Genomic DNA, 21,267 nt, shown 5'->3' on the forward strand with positions numbered 1-21,267 from the left:
CCCTTTTTAAATTTTCTAACCTGCCTGCCCGATTAAGGAATCTGACATTCCATGCTCCGATCCGTAGAACGCCAGTTTTCTTTCTCCTAGTAACGATGTCCTCCTGAGTAGTCCTCACCCGGAGATCCGAATGAGGGACTATTTTACCTCCGGAATATTTTACCCAAGAGGACGGCATCATCATTTAACCACACAGTAAAGCTGCATGCCCTCGGGAAAAATTACGGCCATAGTTTACCCTTCGTTTGCAGTACCAGCACAGCAACGCTGTTTTGGTTAGTGTTACAGGGCCAGATCAGTCAATCATCCAGACTGTTGCCCCTGCAACTACTGAAAAGGCTGCTGCCCCTCTTCAGGAACCACTCGGTTGTCTGGCCTCTCAACAGATACCCCTCCGTTGTGGTTGCACCTACGGTACAGCTATCTGTATCGTTGAGGCATGCAAGCCTCCCCACTAACGGCAAGGTCCGTAGTTCATGTAAGCAACAAAATGTGCTGAGTGTGGTGCTTGCTTAACATTATCAGCTGATGGCTTGAGTTTACCAACTCTCTAAGTGGCTTAGTGCCACCAATCAATAGCGTTAATTGTTCTTTTTTATTTGAGTAAAACATGTCATGATTTGAAATCACGATATAAGTAATCTTGTTGAATGCTCTAAGTACCAATGTATGATCCTTAAATGATTTGTAAATTTATCGTCCAGTGGCTTTTCACGCAAGGATCACTGTATCCAAGCTATCTGACTGTACAGGTTTTAAAAGGGTCGTTAGCTCCAAAGTAATTCCATCTATCCCCCAATCCCCATCCTACTACTTTCTACAGGGACGTGGTAGCTAACAGGCTATCTGTTCGTATGAATGGCCACTGACAAACTGTGGCCAATGGGTGCCTGAACTACCCAGTTGCTGAACATATTGCACAACTTGATGTACTTCACATCAATAATTGCTTCACAGCCTGTGCCATCTTCCTACAACACAAGCTTTTCTGAATTGCACAGGTGGGAACATTCCCTCCAATATACCCTATGTTCCCATAACCTTACTGGCCTCAACCTTTGCTAGTCCCTGTCCTCCACCTATTTATCCCCATCCCTGCACCCATTCCAACACTATACAGACTCCAATTCCACTAGTGAACTCACTAGTTTTTTCTCCCTTCTCTACTTCTCTCTATTCCCACACCCCCTCCCTGCTTCCCTTCCCCACCCAACCAAACCTCCTGACAGCACTTAGCTGCCCTACACTGACCACACCACTTGCCTGCACATTCCCATGAGCAGCACCACATTTCCCTCCACCCTACCCTGCCTTCGCTTCCTCTTTAAACCTCCTCCTTACCCCCAACACCCACATGAGATTGCTGATCATGTCAGGTACAGCTGCAGTCCACAGGTCAATCAGAGCCAGTGGTTATGCATAAGTGAGTTGTGCTTGCGTGAATGTGTGTATGTTTTCTATTTCAGAAGGCCTTTTGGCTGAAAGCTTAAATGTATAGCAGTCTTTCCTTTGTGCCCATCTGTGACTCAGTGCCTCATCTGTATGGTGAATGGCAATCTACCCTTTTCATAATATTACTGGGATTTCATCCTGGACTTCTTGTCAACTTTGACTGATTTCTCACATGCTGTGAATGTTCCTTGATTTTCTTAATAACTTTTCTTTGCAGTTTTGAGGAGTTTTCGCAGTGTGCAACTACTGTAGGATCTTTATTTGTTTTTGTCAACAGATATATTTCCCTTTTCCTTTCACAAGATAGTTTTATCCTTCTTATGATCCATGGTTTTTTTACATGGGTGTTTAATTTCCTTTCTAATTAGTAAATCTGGTACACTCTACTTAAATGAAGATTTGAATTTATCATGGAATATATTAAATTTCACATCAGCATTTGGTTCATTACAAGTTTCATCACAGGTCAACAGCCTTGCTGCTATTGAACACTTCTTTACCAATGCCTGACAGATTCCAGATCTACAACCTCTTTCCTGGTCACCATGAGAAACTTTATACTCACCCACAATTACTTCTCATTTGGAGGCATCGCCTATAAACAAATCTGGGGTACGGCAATGGGCACTCACATGGTGCTGTCCTACGATATCCTTCTCATGCGTCGCCTACAGGAATCCTTCCTAATCATCCAGAGTCCCATACCCCTCACCTGGTTCATATTCACTGGTGACATCTTCATGATCTGGATCGAGGGTAGTGACACCCTATCCACATTCCTCCAAAACCTCAACATCTTCTCCCCCATTCTCTTCATCTGGTCCTCCTCAACCCTACAAGATATCTTCCTTGATGTTGACCTCCACCTCGAAGATGGCTATCTCAGTACCTCCATCCATATCAAACTTAGCAACCACCAGCAATACCTCCACTTTGGCAGCTGTGACCCATTTCATACCAAAAAGTCCCTTCTATGCAGCCTAGCCACCCATGGCTGTTGCTCTCTGTAGTGATGAATAGTCCCTCTCAGAATATATGAAGGGTCTCATTGAGGCCTTCACAGAGCAAAATTAACCTCCCAACTTTGTAGAGAAACAGATCTTTCATGCCCCATCTTCCAGCCACCCAGGACCTACCAAAGTCCCATCGTCCAGCCACAGAGGGGTACTCCTCTCATTGCCCCAGTCTGGAGCAACTGTCCACCAGGGTTTTTTGACTACCACTTGTCATGTCCTGAAATGATGAATGTCCTACCCATTATCCTTCCCACCCTTTCTACAGTGGTACTCTGCCACCCACCAAACCTGCACAATATTCCTGTCCATCCCTACTCTACTCCTGTCTCCACCCCCTTGCCTGATGGCTCATATCACTATAATACACCTATGTGCAAGACCTGTCCCATGTATCCTCCCACCACTACTTACTCCAGTCTGGTAACAAGTATCACTGGTCCCATAAAAGGCAAGGCTACCTATAAAAGCAGTCATGTAATCTAGAAAGCTAAGCTGCAACCACTGTGCAGCATTCTACATGGGCATGACAGGGGCAAGGCAACCAACACCCCAGATTGCTTCTCTCATCAAGTGCTTTTGCTCGCAGTCTGACCTCAGTAGCCAGAGTCAGTGGTCATGTGTGCGTGAGTTGTGTTTGCATAAATGTGCGTGTTATGTTGTCTAATTCAGAGAGAGGCCTTTCAGCTGAAAATTTACTAGATTAGCTGTCTTCTTGTTGTGCTTGTCTGCAACTCAACATTGCCACTATATGGCAAGTAGCATTCTCATAATATTGCCATTATTCCATCCCGGGTTTTCCATTGTATGATTGTGTAATCTTAAAAATATTTGTCTTGGAGCTTCATCAAAAAAAACCTTGGTTAGGATCCTAGTGTGTTTTTATATATAGGTGGGTTGGAGAGAGAGAGACTGGATGGCAGCAAAAAAAAAATCAACAGAAGAATAAAAATGACATGGATTGCCTTCTTGTAAACTAAATAAGGTTTTCAAAATGAAGCATCCAATGTGCCTGAAAAGGAAAATTTACAGTCAATGTGTATCACAAGCTTTTGACTTAGGGTAGTGACATAGGGACTGTTAATGCAAAAATCATTCAATGAGCAACAGTGAGATGTTGGGAATTACTAAGACAGACACAAAAAGTCCATGAAAATGGGCAGTAGATGGCCTAAATGTGTTCTTCATTGGGTTCCAAGTGATAAGAAAAGGCCCAGATGATGACCTAATGGGAGGCGGGTAGATGACATTTTGGGAACAAGTAAGAGCTACATGGATCCACAGGATACACCTGAATACCAAACTTTCTGAAATGTTCTGCAGGACACCTTTGCCCAGCACTGGATGTCAAATTGCTGATGAACCCCACAAAATTACTTCTCCCAAAATGTGGACTGGAAACTACAGAAAATAATTTTAAATGTAACTCCAAGTAAATGGGAACATATTGAAACACATTACCATATATCATTAATATGTGTCTGAAAGAAAATGATGAAGTTTCACATGTGAATGGAGACACAAGTAATGTGCTCACTGAATTTTTTTTTTACTGAGGACAAAACAGTGTCTTTACAATTTCTATATAATTTCTTGTTTTTTTTAATTTTTATTTTTATTATTTATGTATCTTTATAAGCTGTAAATTTAATGGGGGAACAGAGTCTTTCATGCTGTAACTAAATGAACTTCTGTAGTCTACCAACTTGTACAACAAGATTTATCAATAACTCTATTAAGTTTCCGTGAACATTTAAAATTATAAAAACTTCATAGAGTTTAATTATTTTATTTTATATAGCACATACTTACTGTGCACTGTCAGTTTGGCCTGCTGACTACGTTCACCTTGGCTGTTACTTGCAGTAACCACATACACACCATCATCACCAAGGCCAATATTCTTGATTTCTAGTTTATAAACTTCTTTTTCCACATTCTCGGAAATAATTGTGTGATCTGAACTGGATAGCTTTTCACCATTTCTTGTCCTACAGAAAATACAAAATTTTAGACACACAGTTCTTAGAATAACCTGTTATAAATACCATACAAAACAATATCTTTGTTTTACTAAGCTAAAGGGCCTGGATGCTGATGTCTTACATAATTATTGTGCAGTCCAAAACATGAAAACATGCAGTATAGTAAGACTACAATGCTCATGAGATACAACAGGAATCATTCAACTTTTACAAATACCTGGCTTTAGCAGTGGGCAGTTATTTGAAATGGAATGATCACAAAGGCTCATTCATAGGTAAAACATGTGGCAGACTTTGGTTCATTGGCAGAGTACTAGGGAAATGCCATCAGTCTACAAAGGAGATTGCTTATGAAACATTCATGCAACCCATCCTAGAATATTGTTCAAATGTATGCGACCAATACCAAACAGCACTAAGAGATCATACTGAATGTATACAAAGGAGGAGAGCATGAATGGCCACAGATTTGTTTTGCTATGGGAAAGGATAATTGAGCTGATGAAGAAACTGAATTGCTAGGCAGCTGAAGATAGATACAAACTATCCTGAGAAAGCTTACTTATATAGTTTCAAGAACCACCTTTAAGTGATGATTCTAGGCATATATTACAACCCTTATGATCAGTCCCATAAGCATCACAAGGACAAGATTAGACTAATTGCAGTGCACATATATACATTGAAGCAATAATCCTTTCCCCCATACATGAATAGAAAAGGGAAGAAGTACTAATAAGTGGTACAATGGGTAATACCCTCCCCTACACATTTCACAGTGTTTGCAGATTTGGATATACATGTACACATAGTCAACAATTGTTGGAGATAAAGCTTTTCATGTTAATCCATTTGTCATCTTTTGCCTTCCATATATAATTATCAAGGAAAGTAAATCAGAAGAAATATTCAATACATCCATACCTACAGATATGCTTCATTCTGCTGTGCAGAATGCAATCCTGCACTTTCAGACTCGTCTGGACACTGGTCGATGCTCTACTGAGCCCCTCTTGTAGCAGTAATGGTACTGATATTTAATTGTATGATGTACTGTAGCAACTGAATTGATTCCGCATTATTTCTCTTCCCCATGTTCTTGACATTAATGCTACCAAGTTCGGTACTCATATGGTAATTAGTTTCCATGTTATAATGTGTTAAATAGGGAAAGTTCAATTATAACCATCTGGTATTTCTTCTGCAACAGTCACCATCCATGTTCTTGTCATAGGTTCAAATGATGTTTAGTCTCACAAATCTCTCTCTCTCTCTCTCTCTCTCTCTCTCTCTCACTCACACACACTCACACACACACACACACACACACACACACACACACACACACACCAATGGCAGACAGAATAGGCAAGGGAGGTCAGGCCTCCTAACTTTTCAGTAGTGGTGGTGGTGGTGGTGGTGGCGGTGGTGACAGTAGTAATAGTAGTAGTAGTAGTAATAATTATTTTTAAAATAAACCTTTATGCACCTTTGTCAATGAGCATGAAGGACATTAGCTCGTGTTACTTCCTCTAAACCTCCAGCAGTAGACAGTGGCATGAAACATATGATGAGGAGGCCACACACATACCAGACCACCTGCAAATATTCTGTTGCTGAGGTAATCATGACATCACTACTAGGAACAGAAATGGGGGTACAGGCTGTTGTAGCCATGTTTCCATGCACTTCCATGGCAAGGGAGACCAGTAGTTGTGGTGCCATCTCTCTAGGCTTCCTGACATTATTTGCCCAAAGTGCAATGAATAGGGATGAAGCCCAGCCTTGTACCGATATGGATGAAACAATTTTGACTGAGGACATCATTACTCCCTTGCAGGGACTTTCATTTTCATAAAGATGTGAAACTGAACAACATTACATCTTGAAGAAAGGACATCCAACTCCAGCACTACACTATGCATTCCTAAGTTTGTTGTATGAGCAGCACAGGTGTTCATGGGCTTACTCTGCAAAACGAGAATTTTTCTGCTGGACATGTTTGCTCTTAAGCACAAAAAAATTTGTATAATCTGCTAACACTTTCAGCAGTCTCAAGAATCTGTTAGAGGTGTAGCACAGCATGCTTCTACCAAAGATCATCTAAGTAGTTTTATTTTGTATAAAGAACTATTCAAATAATTGTTTTGTATTTCAGAGCTACTTAATGAACATTACAAACTGATGAAAATCAGACACAATAATGAAGTGAAGCCTAACAAAGACATCATTAAAAATTTAAATGAGATCACAAATCTTTTATGCAAGCAGGAGGTCATGATGAGACAGAATCCTGGAAATTTTAGAACCATTTTCAAACGTGTGCTGAACAAAGGTGAAGATCTGAAAGTACGCTGGAAGAAAATGTGCTATTTTCAAGGATTCTCAAAAACTATACAGAATGAACTGATTGAATATATCAATTAGGAGATTTGTGAATATATACCTTCAAATGTGTATAGAATCTCATTTTATGCCTGTAGTGTGGACAAAGCAACAGATGTTTCAGACGATCACAATACACTAGTGCTGTGAGACTAGTGGACTCCAGTGGCAACATTCAAGAACATTTTCTTGGTTTACATAATGTTGCTGCTATATTCACTGGGCTGAGTGGTGTGCTTTGAAATTATGACGTGAACAACAAACTAGTCACCCAAAGCCTGCTCTGGCAGGAAAATTAAATGCCCTGCAGGCAAAGGTTCATGAAATTCTCTCCTCCTAAGTTCCTTTTACTCACTGTTTTGTTCATTGTTTGAATTTAATTTTGCAGCAGAGAAGTTCTTGCATAAAACTGTTTGGGACTTTTTTTTCCTCCACCCTTCAGGGCATTTCTGTTTTCTTCCACGAATCTTCCAAACACGCAGCAGTTCTTGACAGTATTGTTGGTAAACACATTCCTTTGAACAGTGAAATGAGATAGAACTGTAAAACCAGAATGATACCTAGCATTCACAAAAACTGTCTAGGGCTAACTGATGTTTTAAATGAAACAACTGACAGTGCAGACTCTAGTGCAACAACCACAAGAAAGGCCAATGGTTTCAAATATACCCTCCTAGACTATGACTTTGTTTTTCTCTCTCTCAATTTTCAATGCATATTTTTTAAGACTGAACTGATTTTCAATGTTCTTCAGAAAAAAAACCAATGATGCGCAGTTTTGCAACAATGCTGTCTTAGAATAAAGTGATCGACTTTTTATGTTCTATGAAATGCTTGACTAACTTCCAAGCTGAAGCTTCCACGAATAGAGCTGAAATTATGGATGAATACACTGGCAATCCACTGATGGTAAAATACAAGCAGATGTAATTCCAGATACTGGATAATATTGTAAAACAACTGGAAACAATATTTTCACATTGTGATAAACTGCTCTTCCTTAAATTAGGCAATACTACACAATCTGTGAATAAGGAAGTGGAGCAGACCAACAAGGAGTACAAAGCTATCTGTAAGCACTTTAAGAACGTTTCCTTAATTAACACTAGTAGCTGTAGCAGAGAATGGCATAGCAAGCAGGGTCAACATTTCAGTAATCTAGGTAAACATGTTTTAAGTGGTACAATTCTCGGAATAGTATTGGATAAGCTAGAGAAGGAAAAAAGACAAGTAATGTGTTTGGATTATGTTTCAACTGAGATTACAAAAAACTTGTGTGTATAGACCAGGCTGGGTGTTGTAGTAACATAAGGACACAACGTGCTTAACTTTCATGTGGTAACTAAGGTCATGTCAACTAAGAGAATATGCAAAAAAAGAAATGCCTAAAGTAGAGTTTAAAATATGCTACCTCAATATTCAGGGTATGGCAGATAAAAACTTAATAGTCAACAAATTTTCAAATGAAAACGTGGTAGATATTCTATGTTTAAGTGAACATTGGTGTAAATAGGATGAGCTTGGTTACAAAGTATTGGATGATTACACACTACTTAGTTGCTATTGCAGAAAACAACAGTTACGTGGTGGGGTAGCAATATATGCAATATATGCAATATATGCAATATATGCAACACCTCTTGCACCAAACTGTGGCAGGATGGATCTCAATACCCCTTGTGATTAAATGCATTTTGAAATATCAGGTCTAGTAATTGAGAACCTTAAGCTAATGATAGTAGTAGTGTACAGGCCACCTAGTGGTGACCCCCATATCTTTCTGGAGACACTTGAGGAACTCTTAATGTACATATGTATAGAGAAATGGACAAAAATACAATATTGTTATTGGTGGGGATATTAATTCAAGTTTTGATGTCCTGAAGGACAGAAAAATGGTGACAGAGCTCAAAAATGTGCTTCAACAATTTAACCTGTACTATGTTAACTGCAAACCTACCAGAGGCTCATCCTGTCTAGACAATATATTTACAAATATTAAGAGAACTTGTATGTCCACTGATGTAATTAGTTTCCTTTACTCAGACCATGATGCAGTATATCTTAGTGTTAATAATGTAACTTCAGACTGCGCCAAACCAGAATCTAAAATTGTGATTACTAGACCTGTGAGCAGAGAGAGGATGGATAGTTTCAGACATGCCCTCACTTATTTCAGTTGGGACACACATTTTATTAGGCTTCAACACTGTTCACCAAGTTTTCCTCCATATTTTTAAATACATTTAAAAATAACATCCCTCTGAAAAAATGTACAGTGAATATTAGTAGTAATTACAAGAAAAGGAAAACGAAGGAATGGTATACTCCACAGTTAGGGCAACTGAAAAATACTGTTATGCTGTGTTCTAGTCTGTACAAAACCAGAAAATCAGAACTGTATAAAGAATTGTATGCTCAAGCCAAATACAAGTATAGGAAGGAAATAAATGAAGCAAAGAAACTGCATAACATAGTAAACATTGAAAAATCTAACAATAAATGCAAAAATGCCTGTAGTGTAATAAACTCCATTGCTCACACTAAACACAAACAGGAAATCGCCATTACTCCAGAAGAATTTAATAAATATTGCATAAGTCCATTGAAGAAATCAGTAGCTCAATACACAAACTCCCTGAAAATACACTTAGTATTATGGACAGCTGCTTTGAAAAGTTTCCCCCAAGCACCTTCACTTTCACAGAAGTGAGCCCAAATAATATCCTAAAAAAAGTGAAAAATTTCAAACCTTCAGTTAGTGTTGATTATTATGATATATCATGTAATTTGTTGAAAGACGTTATTGATTGTGTGATTTATCCCTTAACTTTTTGTATGAACAAATGCCTAGTTGAAAGTAAGTTCCCTGACATATTAAAAATTTCTAGAGTTGTGCCCATATATAAAAAAGTGGAAAAGAACTGTCCCATTAGTTACAGACCTATATCTATAACCCCAGTTAATGTTAGGTATGGAGTGCCTCAAGGGTCAGTGCTTGGACCTTTGCTGTTTATACTAATGATTAATGACCTGCCCTTGTTCATAAATTCTCACAAAATATTGTATGCTGATGACACAACTTTTATACATAAAAACTCTGATCTAGGTACACTGAAAACACTGACCGAAAATACCCTTGCTCAGTCCTCATTATGGTTCAAAGCTAATAACTTCTTACTAAATGAAAACAAACACCAGACACCTTAATTTAGCCTTAAAGAGATTCCTAATGACCAAGAACTAGAAACTGTCAAAGTTTTAGGTGTTATTATTGACAATAAATTGACATGGGAACCACACATTAAAAATATATTGGCTAGGCTTTCAAGAGTTATTTATCTAATTAGAAATTTAAAAAGACATGTTCCCAATGACTGTGTGAGATCAGCATATTTTGCCTTCTTCCAAAGCATCATTTCTTATGGAATCTTAGTGTGAGGTAGTAGCTGTCATGTAAATGGCATTTTACTTTTACAGAAGAAAGTAATAAGAATAATAACAGATTCTGATAAAATGGTACATTGTAAACCTCTGTTTATTAAATTGCAGTGTCTTACAGTAGTAAACTTATTCATCTACAATGTTTTATTGTACATTAGAAACAATGTCTCTAATTTTGTGTTGCGAAGCGATACTCATAGCCACAATACTAGAAACAGAACATCTGTAGACATGCCATATCATAGATTATCAAAATCGCAGAACTCCTACCTAGTTCTTGGACTAAGGATGTTTAATAGACAAAGTGCTGACTTTAAAGAACTGCCTGTAAATATGTTTAAAGCTAAATTATACAAGCTACTAGTGAACAATCCGTTTTACACCACCGATGAATTTTTTGAAGATGAAAATACTGCATTCTAATGTGTACCTATTTTATATAAACCAATTTACATAAATATTGTAGTTTATGTAGAAATATATGCTCTGGACTTTGTCTATTGCTGTAATCAGCCAAATGATAATAAAATTTTATTATTATTATTAATACACCAGTATTTCCTTCAAGACAGTGTGGATTCATCATTACAAATGTATGATGCACCCTTCAGCCACTTGCAATTGGTTATAGAACTGGAGACCATATTTCCTCCCCAGCATAAAGAGACATTTCACTCTGTCAGTTTGGGTCACGTTATCAAAGAATGATTCAGAATGGAAAAAACCAATTTCCTCCACAAGCTTTCAGACTATTTAGTCTAATTTTTACCATTCCTGCAACAAGTGCTTTATTTGAAAGGAGTTTTTCTTGTCTTAAATGCATTTTAGAAAAAGTATGCATGGATTGCTTTTCAGCTATTGCTTTTACCTCAACTGAGAAACCAGTATATAAACACCTGAAAGCCGAGGCACATGATGCCATCAAGAGATTGAGGAAGAAGAAGGATCATTGAGTTAAACTTGTTTTACAAGTAACAACGCTGAAATGACTATCTTCTAATTCATTTGTAAATCAAAGTAAGTGTCTTTAATATTATGATTATTACTATTATTGTTATTATTATTATTATTATTATTAGTAGTAGTAGTAGTAGTAGCAGTAGTAGTAGTAGTAGTCTCCATCGTTGTTGTTAACATCATGTTAGTTGAAGGATTAGTGATGGTCATTAGGAACACTAGGTATGTGTACATTAAAAGGGATTTTCCAATATGTTTCCGCAGAATTTAGGACCATGATCCACCACTGACATATGCACACATTGTGCATATGTCACTTGAAAATGGGTAAGCCTAAAATTGGCAAAGAGTCAAAAATGAAAGCAATGCTTATACAGTGGGGACATGGAGATATCATTTTATTACTGACGAATGACTTAAATCATAGTCCCATATACTGTTAATGTAGCTGTTTCCAACATTGTGGTAACATTATGTAAGGCTGTGGATAAGACAATATTAGCAAAACAGAAAAATATAATAAAAAATAAATGCTACTCTAAAAATAAATATTTACTTGCAAAGCTAAGGATAAAAATTTTCTGAAGTTGTCTTACAAAACATGTTAATAACTTTTATATTTTTATTTCCTTCGATCATGCTCATGTCACACTAGAAATCAAGGTATTAGCAATATAATATAATGCAACTTAATCTTGAATAACACATCTAAAAAGGCACTGCTGTTCCCCATACTTACTTTGCATAAGAAACTCAAGTGAATTCTAAATATGGAAATTGTGTAGAAGAAGGTAAATGAAATATTTCTTAAAAACTGTCAATAAACAAAGTGGGAAGAATACATGATCAAATGGACTTTAAACAAGGATGTTCAATACTTACATAAAGTTTTCTGGTGGCATGTCATATTGTACAATAACTATCACTGTATGGCATTAATGCCAAGTTGTGGGGCATGATTTAATCTCAATATAGTTACACCCACTGCTACAGCTGCGCATGTTAGAGTAGACAGACAAGTTACCACTCCACTATGACATATGGTCAAGACACCTAGACCAAGATTGTGGGAATGTTTCAGTCTGTAGGAGACATTGTCTTTGAGCTACTGCAGATCACAGAAACTCCTGTAGAAAATTGGTGGCACTATGCAGAACTTCAGATGATAATAATTAATAAATAACTTATTAAAATACCAAGTTGGCCACACTGGAATCCTTACCCATATTGATGTTTAATTATTTATTAAAAATTACTTTCAAGAGATAAATAAAATCAGATTAACATAACGAATGTTGGCAGAAATGGCTGATCTATGACCATAATGCACCCTGCACAGGGAGTTGAGAAATGGTTATGAGTGGTCATGAAGCAGTGCAGCTCGGCGCACAATGATGTGAACATGTAACTTGTTATCCAATCAATCACTTATACTTTTGTAGTTCAAAGTAAAGTAAATGTTAAAAGTGCCTCAGGTTATGTTTGATTCAATGTTAAATTACTCTTAAGAAAAGACTGTGACATTAAACATAATAGCTGCAGTGCTCAGTCTTGACATTAGGCACTGTGATCATGACATTGCCTTATGGGTTTTTGTTGGTACTTACATGGCATTTATTCTACCACATCTCATCAGATATAAGTGTTTTCTTATTTTCAATCAACTGCACAAATAAGAAAGGTGATTCCCCCCACTCATTCGAAAAACTAAAAATAGTGATAAAAAATAATTCTAAGTGTTATTGTAGTGACAATACTACAATCCCATTGACCCCCCTTCATTCACTGTTGTCAGAAATGACAAACTATGGTGAATAATTCCAACTAGAAAAATGAGATGTTTTGAGAAGACATGAGGTAAGTAGGCCTCTCTTCCAATAATCAGTGAACTACGGAGTGCAGTCTGCTAGGATTTATTTTTACAGGTTACCCAGTGCAGCTGTCCAAATACAACTTTAAAAAGGGGACAACTTACAGAGTTAGCATGTTCAAATGCAGAATTACATTGTGGCAGAGATTCCATTTTCTTTTTACAAGAACAAGGAATTGCTACAACTGCATAAACTGATGTTTCAGCCACAATTACAGTGGCCTCCTTCTGTGCCTATTGACATATTTTGCTGTTCATGATACATTATATTTCACCATTATTGCTCTATTAAGCACATTAAGACACAATTTTAAAACCATTGATACATTGGCCTCTTGTGGCACAAGAAGTGGTAAACTACTCTGAAGAACCAAAGAAACTGGAAAACCTGCCTAATATCATGTAGGGCACTTGTGAGTATGCAGAAGTGCCACAACACAACATGGTATAGATTTGACTAATGTCTGAAGTAGTGCTGGAGGGAATTGACACCATGAATCCTGCAGGGCTGTCTGTAAATCCACAAGAGTGTGATGGGTGGAGATCTCTTCTGAACAGCACATTGCAAGGATTCCATGATATGCTCAATAATGTCCATGCCAGGGGAGTCTGATGGCCAGTGGAACGGTTTAAACTCAGAAGAGTGTTTCTGGAGCCACTTTGTAGTAATTCTGGAAAGCTGGTGGAGACTCTGTAATGGTGTGGGGCACGTGCAGTTGGCAGGGTCCATGGATTCATGAGGTTGTCTACATACACATACACGTCCATCCACTCAATACAATTTGAAACGAGACCCATCTGACAAGGCAACATGTTTCCAGTCATCAACAATTCAATGCCCAGGTGAGTCATGTAGCTTTGTGTAATGCCATCATCAGGGGTACACGAGTGGGCCTTCAGCTCTGAAAGCCCATATTGATGATGTTTTGCTGAATGATTTATACCCTGACACTTGTTGATGGCCCAGCACTGAAATCTGCAGCAATTTGCAGAAGGGCTGCATTTCTGTCACACTGAGTGATTGTCTTCAGTCACTGTTAGTCCTGTCCTTGCGGGATCTTTTTCTGGCAGCAGCAATGTCAGAGATTTGTTTTTTTACTGTATTCCTGATATTCACGGTACACTCATAAAATTATTGTATGCGAAAATCCCCACTTCACTGCTACCACGGAGATGTTGTGTCCCATCGCTCGTGCACCAACAGTAACACCATGTTCAAACTCACTTAAATCTTGATAACCTGCCAGTGTAGCAGCAGTAACTGATCTAACAACCATGCCTGACACTTGTTGTCTTATATAGGCATTGCTGACTGCAGCACTGTGTTCTTCCGGTTTACACATCTCTGTATTTGAATACACATGCCCACACCAGTTTCTTTGGCGCTTCAGCGTATATTGTAATTTGTTTCCTGTGGTGCGTAGGGAGGGAATGGGGATCTGCTTTTGCCTACTGTCCATGCAATATGTGTTACCACTGGTAGCCTTTGGCAAATGTGGTTGTGACCTTTATTTTTCCTTATGAAGGGCTGGGGCCAAACAGCTTCCATTTCTCAAAGGTAGCACTTGCATCTCAAGTTATTTGTGTGGTCTATTGGGTTATGATGGCTGGCAGCCAAGATGGTGCAAGACCAATACCATCCTCTCTATTCATGTTATTAAGATGTTTTAATATTTCAGTGGCCTCTCTGAACTTGCGTTTCACCACACCTATATTGCTGATGTTTAGCTTCTGTTGATTTGATGTGCCACTGAAGTTGATTGTAGCACTCAAGCTCCTGGGTGAATGTTGCAACTTGACTGCAGGTTTTGCTGATGTGTACTTCACACTCGAAGTCCACCTTGAACGTGCCCACAGTGTGCTGAGCATCTACTGTGGCCTTGTTGCAGCTTAACACATCCTGGATCTTGTGGGTGCTATAGACGTTGGGCTGGACACCAGTCCGGTGTAGGTATTACCATTTCAGTCAGCGACTATCTTCACATAAGGTAACAGTGCTGCTGGCTGTGGTTTCTCAATATCCCGCTTGTCTCACATTCATTTAGTCATTGCCATGGCTGTGAGGATCAATATGTGGTGGTAAACATTGGCCAAGAATGTTGTTCACAACCTTTCAAGATCATATGTTGTACTGTGAGCATCACTTACATGTTGCATGTGAACAGTCACTGAATGGCTGATGGATCTCTTCTGCACTGGTTGATGGAGGTATTTGGCATGTAAATATCTGTCCATTGTGTGCTCACTTCTGATATACTCTATGTCCTTGTGTGCCATCCTTTGTTGTATACACTTCCATGTCTAGAAATGGAATTTCCCCATTCTTCTCCACTTCGAGTGTGAACTGGATCTGCATATGCATCTTATTGAAATATTTGTGAAATGTGTGTAGGTCTGTCTCACCACATAGCCACACAGCAAATGTCTCATCTACATCTGCCCCAGCAGTGTAGGCATAAAGAATCTGAACAAAGTGCAGTTGCTTCAAAGATATCCATGACTATGTGGGCTGCTAACAGAAATATGTGAGAACCCATTACTATGTCATCTATCATTCAATAGTCTTTTTCCTGTCATTCTAAGTATTTAGTTGACAAACACAGATCAATAAGGTTGCATATGTCTGACAGGACAGTCTCCTGGAAGATGTGAACAGTTTAATTTAATGGCACATTTGTAAATAATGACTTTAAGTCAAAATTGACTGTGGTACGTAAAACTGACTCTCCCTTCTGCAGTCCATAGAGTGGCAGAATAACCATGGCCAAAATGTTATTTTTATCAACTGACACTTATAATGTGACATCTTACCCAGGAAACTTTTTCCTAACTTAGTTGGGTTGGGTTGTTTAAGGGAAGAGACCAAACAGCAAGGTCATCGGTCTCATCAGATTAGGGAAGGATGGGGAAGGAAGTCGGCCGTGCACTTTCAAAGGAACCATCCCAGAAATTGCCTGGAGTGATTTAGGGAAATCACAGAAAACCTAAATCAGGATGGGCAGACATAGGATTGAACCATTGTCTTCCCAAATGTGAATCCAGTGTGCTAACCACTGTGCCACCACACTCGGTTTTCCTAACTGACTCTGGCTGCAAAAGCCTACACAGTTATTTCATGTTTAACATTTTTTTTTGAGCAGACATTCTAACACAATGGTAAATCTCACATAAATTATGACCTCTTACTTTCAGAAATATAGGCACTCTTCTAGGAAACAGCCACTGACCCGTATAATCTTCTGGCGAATGTGAATGCATTATGCAAAAAGTAAACATTGATATTTGAGTTGTGTTATTTCTTGATTTATATGGTACCAAAGTGGCTTACCAAGTTACTTTTGGCTTTGGATTTGCCAGTATTTGAACTTCAAAGACGGTGTCTTCATATGGAATCTTGGTAATATCACTCAAAGCATCAATTTCAGGAATCAGCAGGATATCCAAGCGAGCCTGAAAACAAATGAGTTGTGTGAATTAAATCACTAGTATAAGAAGGCATAAAATAGGAACTCTGTCAAAATCACATTCATTCTTTTATTTTATTTTTTAAAAAAAAGGTAATTAATTGGGAACTCTGTTAAAATTACATTCACTGTTTTCCACATTTACTTCAAGTCACATGTACACTCATACTATCAGTCTGACTGTAAACATAGTCTCTTTTGCAAAAGCTGTTAAAGACCCAGGCAGGACAACAAAGACAAGGCTAAAATAAGGAAGATAAATGTATTTTAACAGAGGGCAATTCATTCTGGAATCTAATTTCTGCACTTTTCATCAAATATAAAGTACAGTCAATTAATGCTTTGTGTCCTGAGCTCTAGTAAAAGAACTTATACTTAAAAAGGTGGGTGTTTTTACCATAATTTAAAAAAACTGGAAATTTTTGAAAAGAATATTCTTTGTAGTCTAAGGTGGTAGGTAATAATTAGTTCTTTAATTAATACAAAATTTCATAAAATGATTTATTATAACTGTGTTCTAGGTATGAGGGAAAAATTGGGCAAGGATTTATGTACAACTTCAGAATTCAATTTTATTTTTACAGGGAGAATTATCCAGTGATGAAGTGCACAGTGATCTTTTTGGAGAGCTTTACCACACAATTTTCTGCTTTGTGAGATACATTTGAAGCACTTAAATTTTCACATTGCTATTGTGTTCACTGTATTGGTAGCTCATGTCTTTGTGCCACTCTTCTATAAACTCCTTATTGCCTCTATAAAAGAACACAATATATTTTTTTGTTTCTCTTTCAGCCCTGTTACTACCTCAGCAGCTTTCAGGTGAGATAGTTTCCAATCAATAACCTGGAGAGTTCAAATACAACAGTGATGGTTTGTGATCTTTGATTTCTGCAAGATCTCCACAGATGCTTGCCACTAACTGAACAGTATCTGGATATTTAACTGTTACCTTATTATAAAGCATGCTGTAGTTTATCAGTACTGGATAATTATTTGGAAAACCAACTTCCACCACTTCATACTTTGCTGCTTCAGTACACTGTAGGAAAGCTGCTCATCATGCAAACCCAACACCCAGCTTTCATATACAAGGTCTCTCCCTACATCGGCTGTATACCGGCCTTAATTGCCAGGAACGTTCACATTCACTGTGAGGATCTTGCTTCAATTTTACTAGTATCCATGCAGATGAAAGAGAATTCATACAATATAATGTTTTCTGTTTCTAGAAACATACTGTCATGTGTATATTCCTTCCTCAGTCAAAAACCAAAACTTTGTGAAGTCCTTAATATTCACATAATATAGCCAAAAGTCACATTAAATTTGATTTAATACAACTGGTTTTGCTCATAATGTATGAGCATCATCAAATAATCATTACTCCGGTGACAATGTTTAGCCCATTAACAGTATTACTGAGTACCAGTGTCAAACACAATACCATGAAGCTGTACCTCGTCCATCCTGAAGACAGAGACAGCAACTGAGGGTCAAAGTTCATGCTCCAAAAGTGCATTTCTCCTTGTACTTTGCCAATGCATCTGCCACTAGTCTCTAAAATGCCCAGTGTGAGGGCACAGATATATAATTATAAATACAACAGTTTTCTGCATAAATCACTTATTTATTTTGTCAGTATTCATTTTCATGTATCACACCATCATCTTCACATGGAGAATTGTTCAGTTACATAGTTGGTGTCAGTGAAGACCACAGATGCCTTTCCACAAAAGCAGACCAAATGCACGACACATTATGCATCTTTTGAAAGAAAGTAGAGTCGAAAACTGGATGCATGCTGCTACTTGTTGCATGTGCCCTCCAAACATTACGTTATGTTTACCTAAACATCAATGTCAGGCTGGTTGTGTTAAAAGTTTCATCTACATCTATATTCTGTACATCACTGTGAAGTGCATGACATAGGGCACTTCCCAGTGTACCATTTATTGAGTCTCTATCTTTTCTATTCTCATATAGAACACAAGTACATGGGAAGGATGATTACTTAAAAGCCTCTCTATGTACTATAATTAGTCTAATATTGTCTTCGTGTGCCCTACAAGAGATATACATAGGGGTTGTAGTCTATTCTTAGATTTATCACTTAATACTGGCTTTTAATGGATGGCTGGTAACTCTCTTCAAGTATCTGCCAGTTCAGGTATGACAGCATCTCCTAGATGCTCACATATGAGTTGAACACACCTGTGACCATAAAAGCTGTCTTCCCTTGTATGGGTTCAATATTCCCTGTTGGTCCTAATTGGTATGGGTCCCAGTCAATTGAGGATTATTCTAGGATGAATAGTGTGTTGTAAGCAATCACCTTTGTAGACTAACTGATAAACTACGAAGGTCTGCCACCTGTTTTACCTATGACTAAGACTATGTGATCGCTGCATTTTATGGTATATACCCACAAACCATAACATTCAAATACTTGTATGAGTTAACTAATTTCAAAAATGTCTCACTAATATTGTAGCCATAGGATACTAATTTTTTTCATTTTGTTAAGTGCACAGCTTTACATTTCTGAACATTTAAAGCAAGTTGCCAATCTTTTCACCACGTCTGAATATTTGTGTAGATTTTTACAAACATTACTTCATTATAGATAACTGCATCATCTACAAAAATCTTAAGTTGCTATCAATATTGTCTACCAGGTCATTAATATACAACATGGATAGTAAGTATCCCAACACACCTCCCCGGGAACATCTGACTTAATATCTACTTCTACTAATTACTAACCACTTAAGATAACATGCTCTGTCTTCCCTAATAAAAATTCCTCATCCTATCACAAATTTATTTTGATTTCCATATGCTCATACCTTCAGAAATATGTACTAATATGATACTGAATTAAAGGGTTTTTATAAATGAAGAAATTATGTATCTACTTGTCTTGATTCATGGCTTTCAGCAAGACACGTGACAAAAATTTAAGCTGGGTTTTGCATAACCATTGTTTTCAGAATCCAAGGTGGTTGGTGTGCAGGAGGTCATTATGTTCATGACACTTCCTTACACTTCAGCTCAAGATATATTCCAGGATTCTATAACAAATGGATGTCAAGGAAATTGGTTGGTAGTTTTGTGGATCACCTCCACTACCCTTCTTGTAGATAGGTGTAACATATGCTTTCTTCCATCTATTGGGCACTGTAATAGTTCAAACACCTTCCCCCACAGCAGTAGGAATCAATTTGTTATAATTTTATTATTATTGGGAGACTTAGTTTCATTCAGTGTATCATCTGTATAATTTTAAAATCCCTGGCTTCCTCTGATGAAACAAATGATATAATATCTGATTGCACATTTCTTCTTTATCTGTTGTTAAGTGATGTAGAAGTGTCTTGTAATGTAAAAAAAAATATTTGGGAAGCAATAATGATAAACCAATGTTTATAAAAGAAAACTAATAATAAAAAATGAGTGTGTTCAAAAAGGCTGTCTCAGCTAAATTATGCGTCTATTTTATGTTTAAGGCACCACCCACCTAGTATTGGTAATGTAACACAATTGTAGGAGGAAGCTGTGATCCTATAAACAAAAGAGTCATAGTTGTTTAAACCAGAAAGGAATAGAACAGCAATCCTGGAATGTGAAGTTTTGTGCAAGTTATTTATACATATATACAATACTTGTATGCATACTCTAATGAGGATGGAAAAAAACTGTAGAAGGCCACAAGGTAAAAGGAAGTAACCAGAAAACCAAATGCACTATAGAGAGTGGCACCACCAAAAAACACGCAAGTGATGATAACTTTACTTTCATAATATAGGCTTTCACAGGGCAGTACTTATTTGGTATTTTATTAGTAGTTTAGTTTTTTTCTTTTGATTTATCTCTGGAGTATGATTAATGCCTGGAAAGCACAACTTTATTTATTTATTTAAGTTTATGTAAATGCATAATGATGTACCTGTTATACTAGCAAGCATGTGTAGGAGAGCACTATTGGATTGTCTGTCATAGTATAGCATCGGACTGGTCAAGTGAGCACTTATGTACAGTTGGTAGCTGCTAGACTAGCCAGTGTAGTATTGTTTCTATGCCCACAATTTCTTAACCAGGTGGTGTATATTTGGTTTATTAAGTATTATAGATTTTTTATATTGTAAACTTTTGGTGTGTCTGTAATAATGGTCCATAGCAGTTATCAAACAAAATCTAAATAACTGACCATCAAACCAAGCTGAAAAATATAATCATAAATTTAAAGAACAAGGGGATAAGCTTTTGTTGATGAAAGATTAATTGTCAAGTTGTCAAACCTGGAGTTAATGAAGGTTAATGTAATCAAAGTTGTAGCTGGTGAAGTATCTAAGGTTCAGTGCCAAGCACAAAGTGAACTGCACACTACGCAAATTGACGTTAACAAAATGAAATTACAATATGAAGATGTTGGAGGAGATAATACCCACATTGTCGGATCTGTAGTGAGAAATCTGCATACAGAATTCACTGATCTTTGCGCTCAAGGTGAGTGAGCAAATTCCATGCATGCCAATATCATCACGCCACTACAAATAAATAAGGGGTGCAGTTAGCTGGAGAGGTCCTTGTAGAAGATAGCGTCTTATGCCACCAGCAATTCCCTTTCTTCATGCCTAGGGGGAGGATAACCACCCAGCAGTTTTTGTCAAATCGTTCATTGTGTTCGTCTACCC

General features: G+C 37.6%; 1 protein-coding gene across 3 annotated transcripts in view; it reads right to left on the reverse strand.

The window, feature by feature from the left end:
- The window catches only part of LOC126457328 (obscurin), a 684,258-nt gene that overhangs the window by 256,120 nt on the left and 406,871 nt on the right, over positions 1-21,267 (reverse strand). For all 3 annotated transcript variants that reach the window (XM_050093526.1, XM_050093528.1, XM_050093527.1), the window contains 2 exons: positions 16,435-16,556; positions 4,278-4,456 (listed from right to left, as the gene is read on the reverse strand). In XM_050093526.1, coding sequence (XP_049949483.1) covers positions 4,278-4,456; positions 16,435-16,556 — 301 coding nt within the window. The remainder of the gene's footprint in view (positions 1-4,277; positions 4,457-16,434; positions 16,557-21,267) is intronic.

The sequence above is a fragment of the Schistocerca serialis genome, chromosome 2 (genome assembly GCF_023864345.2).
Source record: "Schistocerca serialis cubense isolate TAMUIC-IGC-003099 chromosome 2, iqSchSeri2.2, whole genome shotgun sequence".
Taxonomy (NCBI): domain Eukaryota; kingdom Metazoa; phylum Arthropoda; class Insecta; order Orthoptera; family Acrididae; genus Schistocerca; species Schistocerca serialis.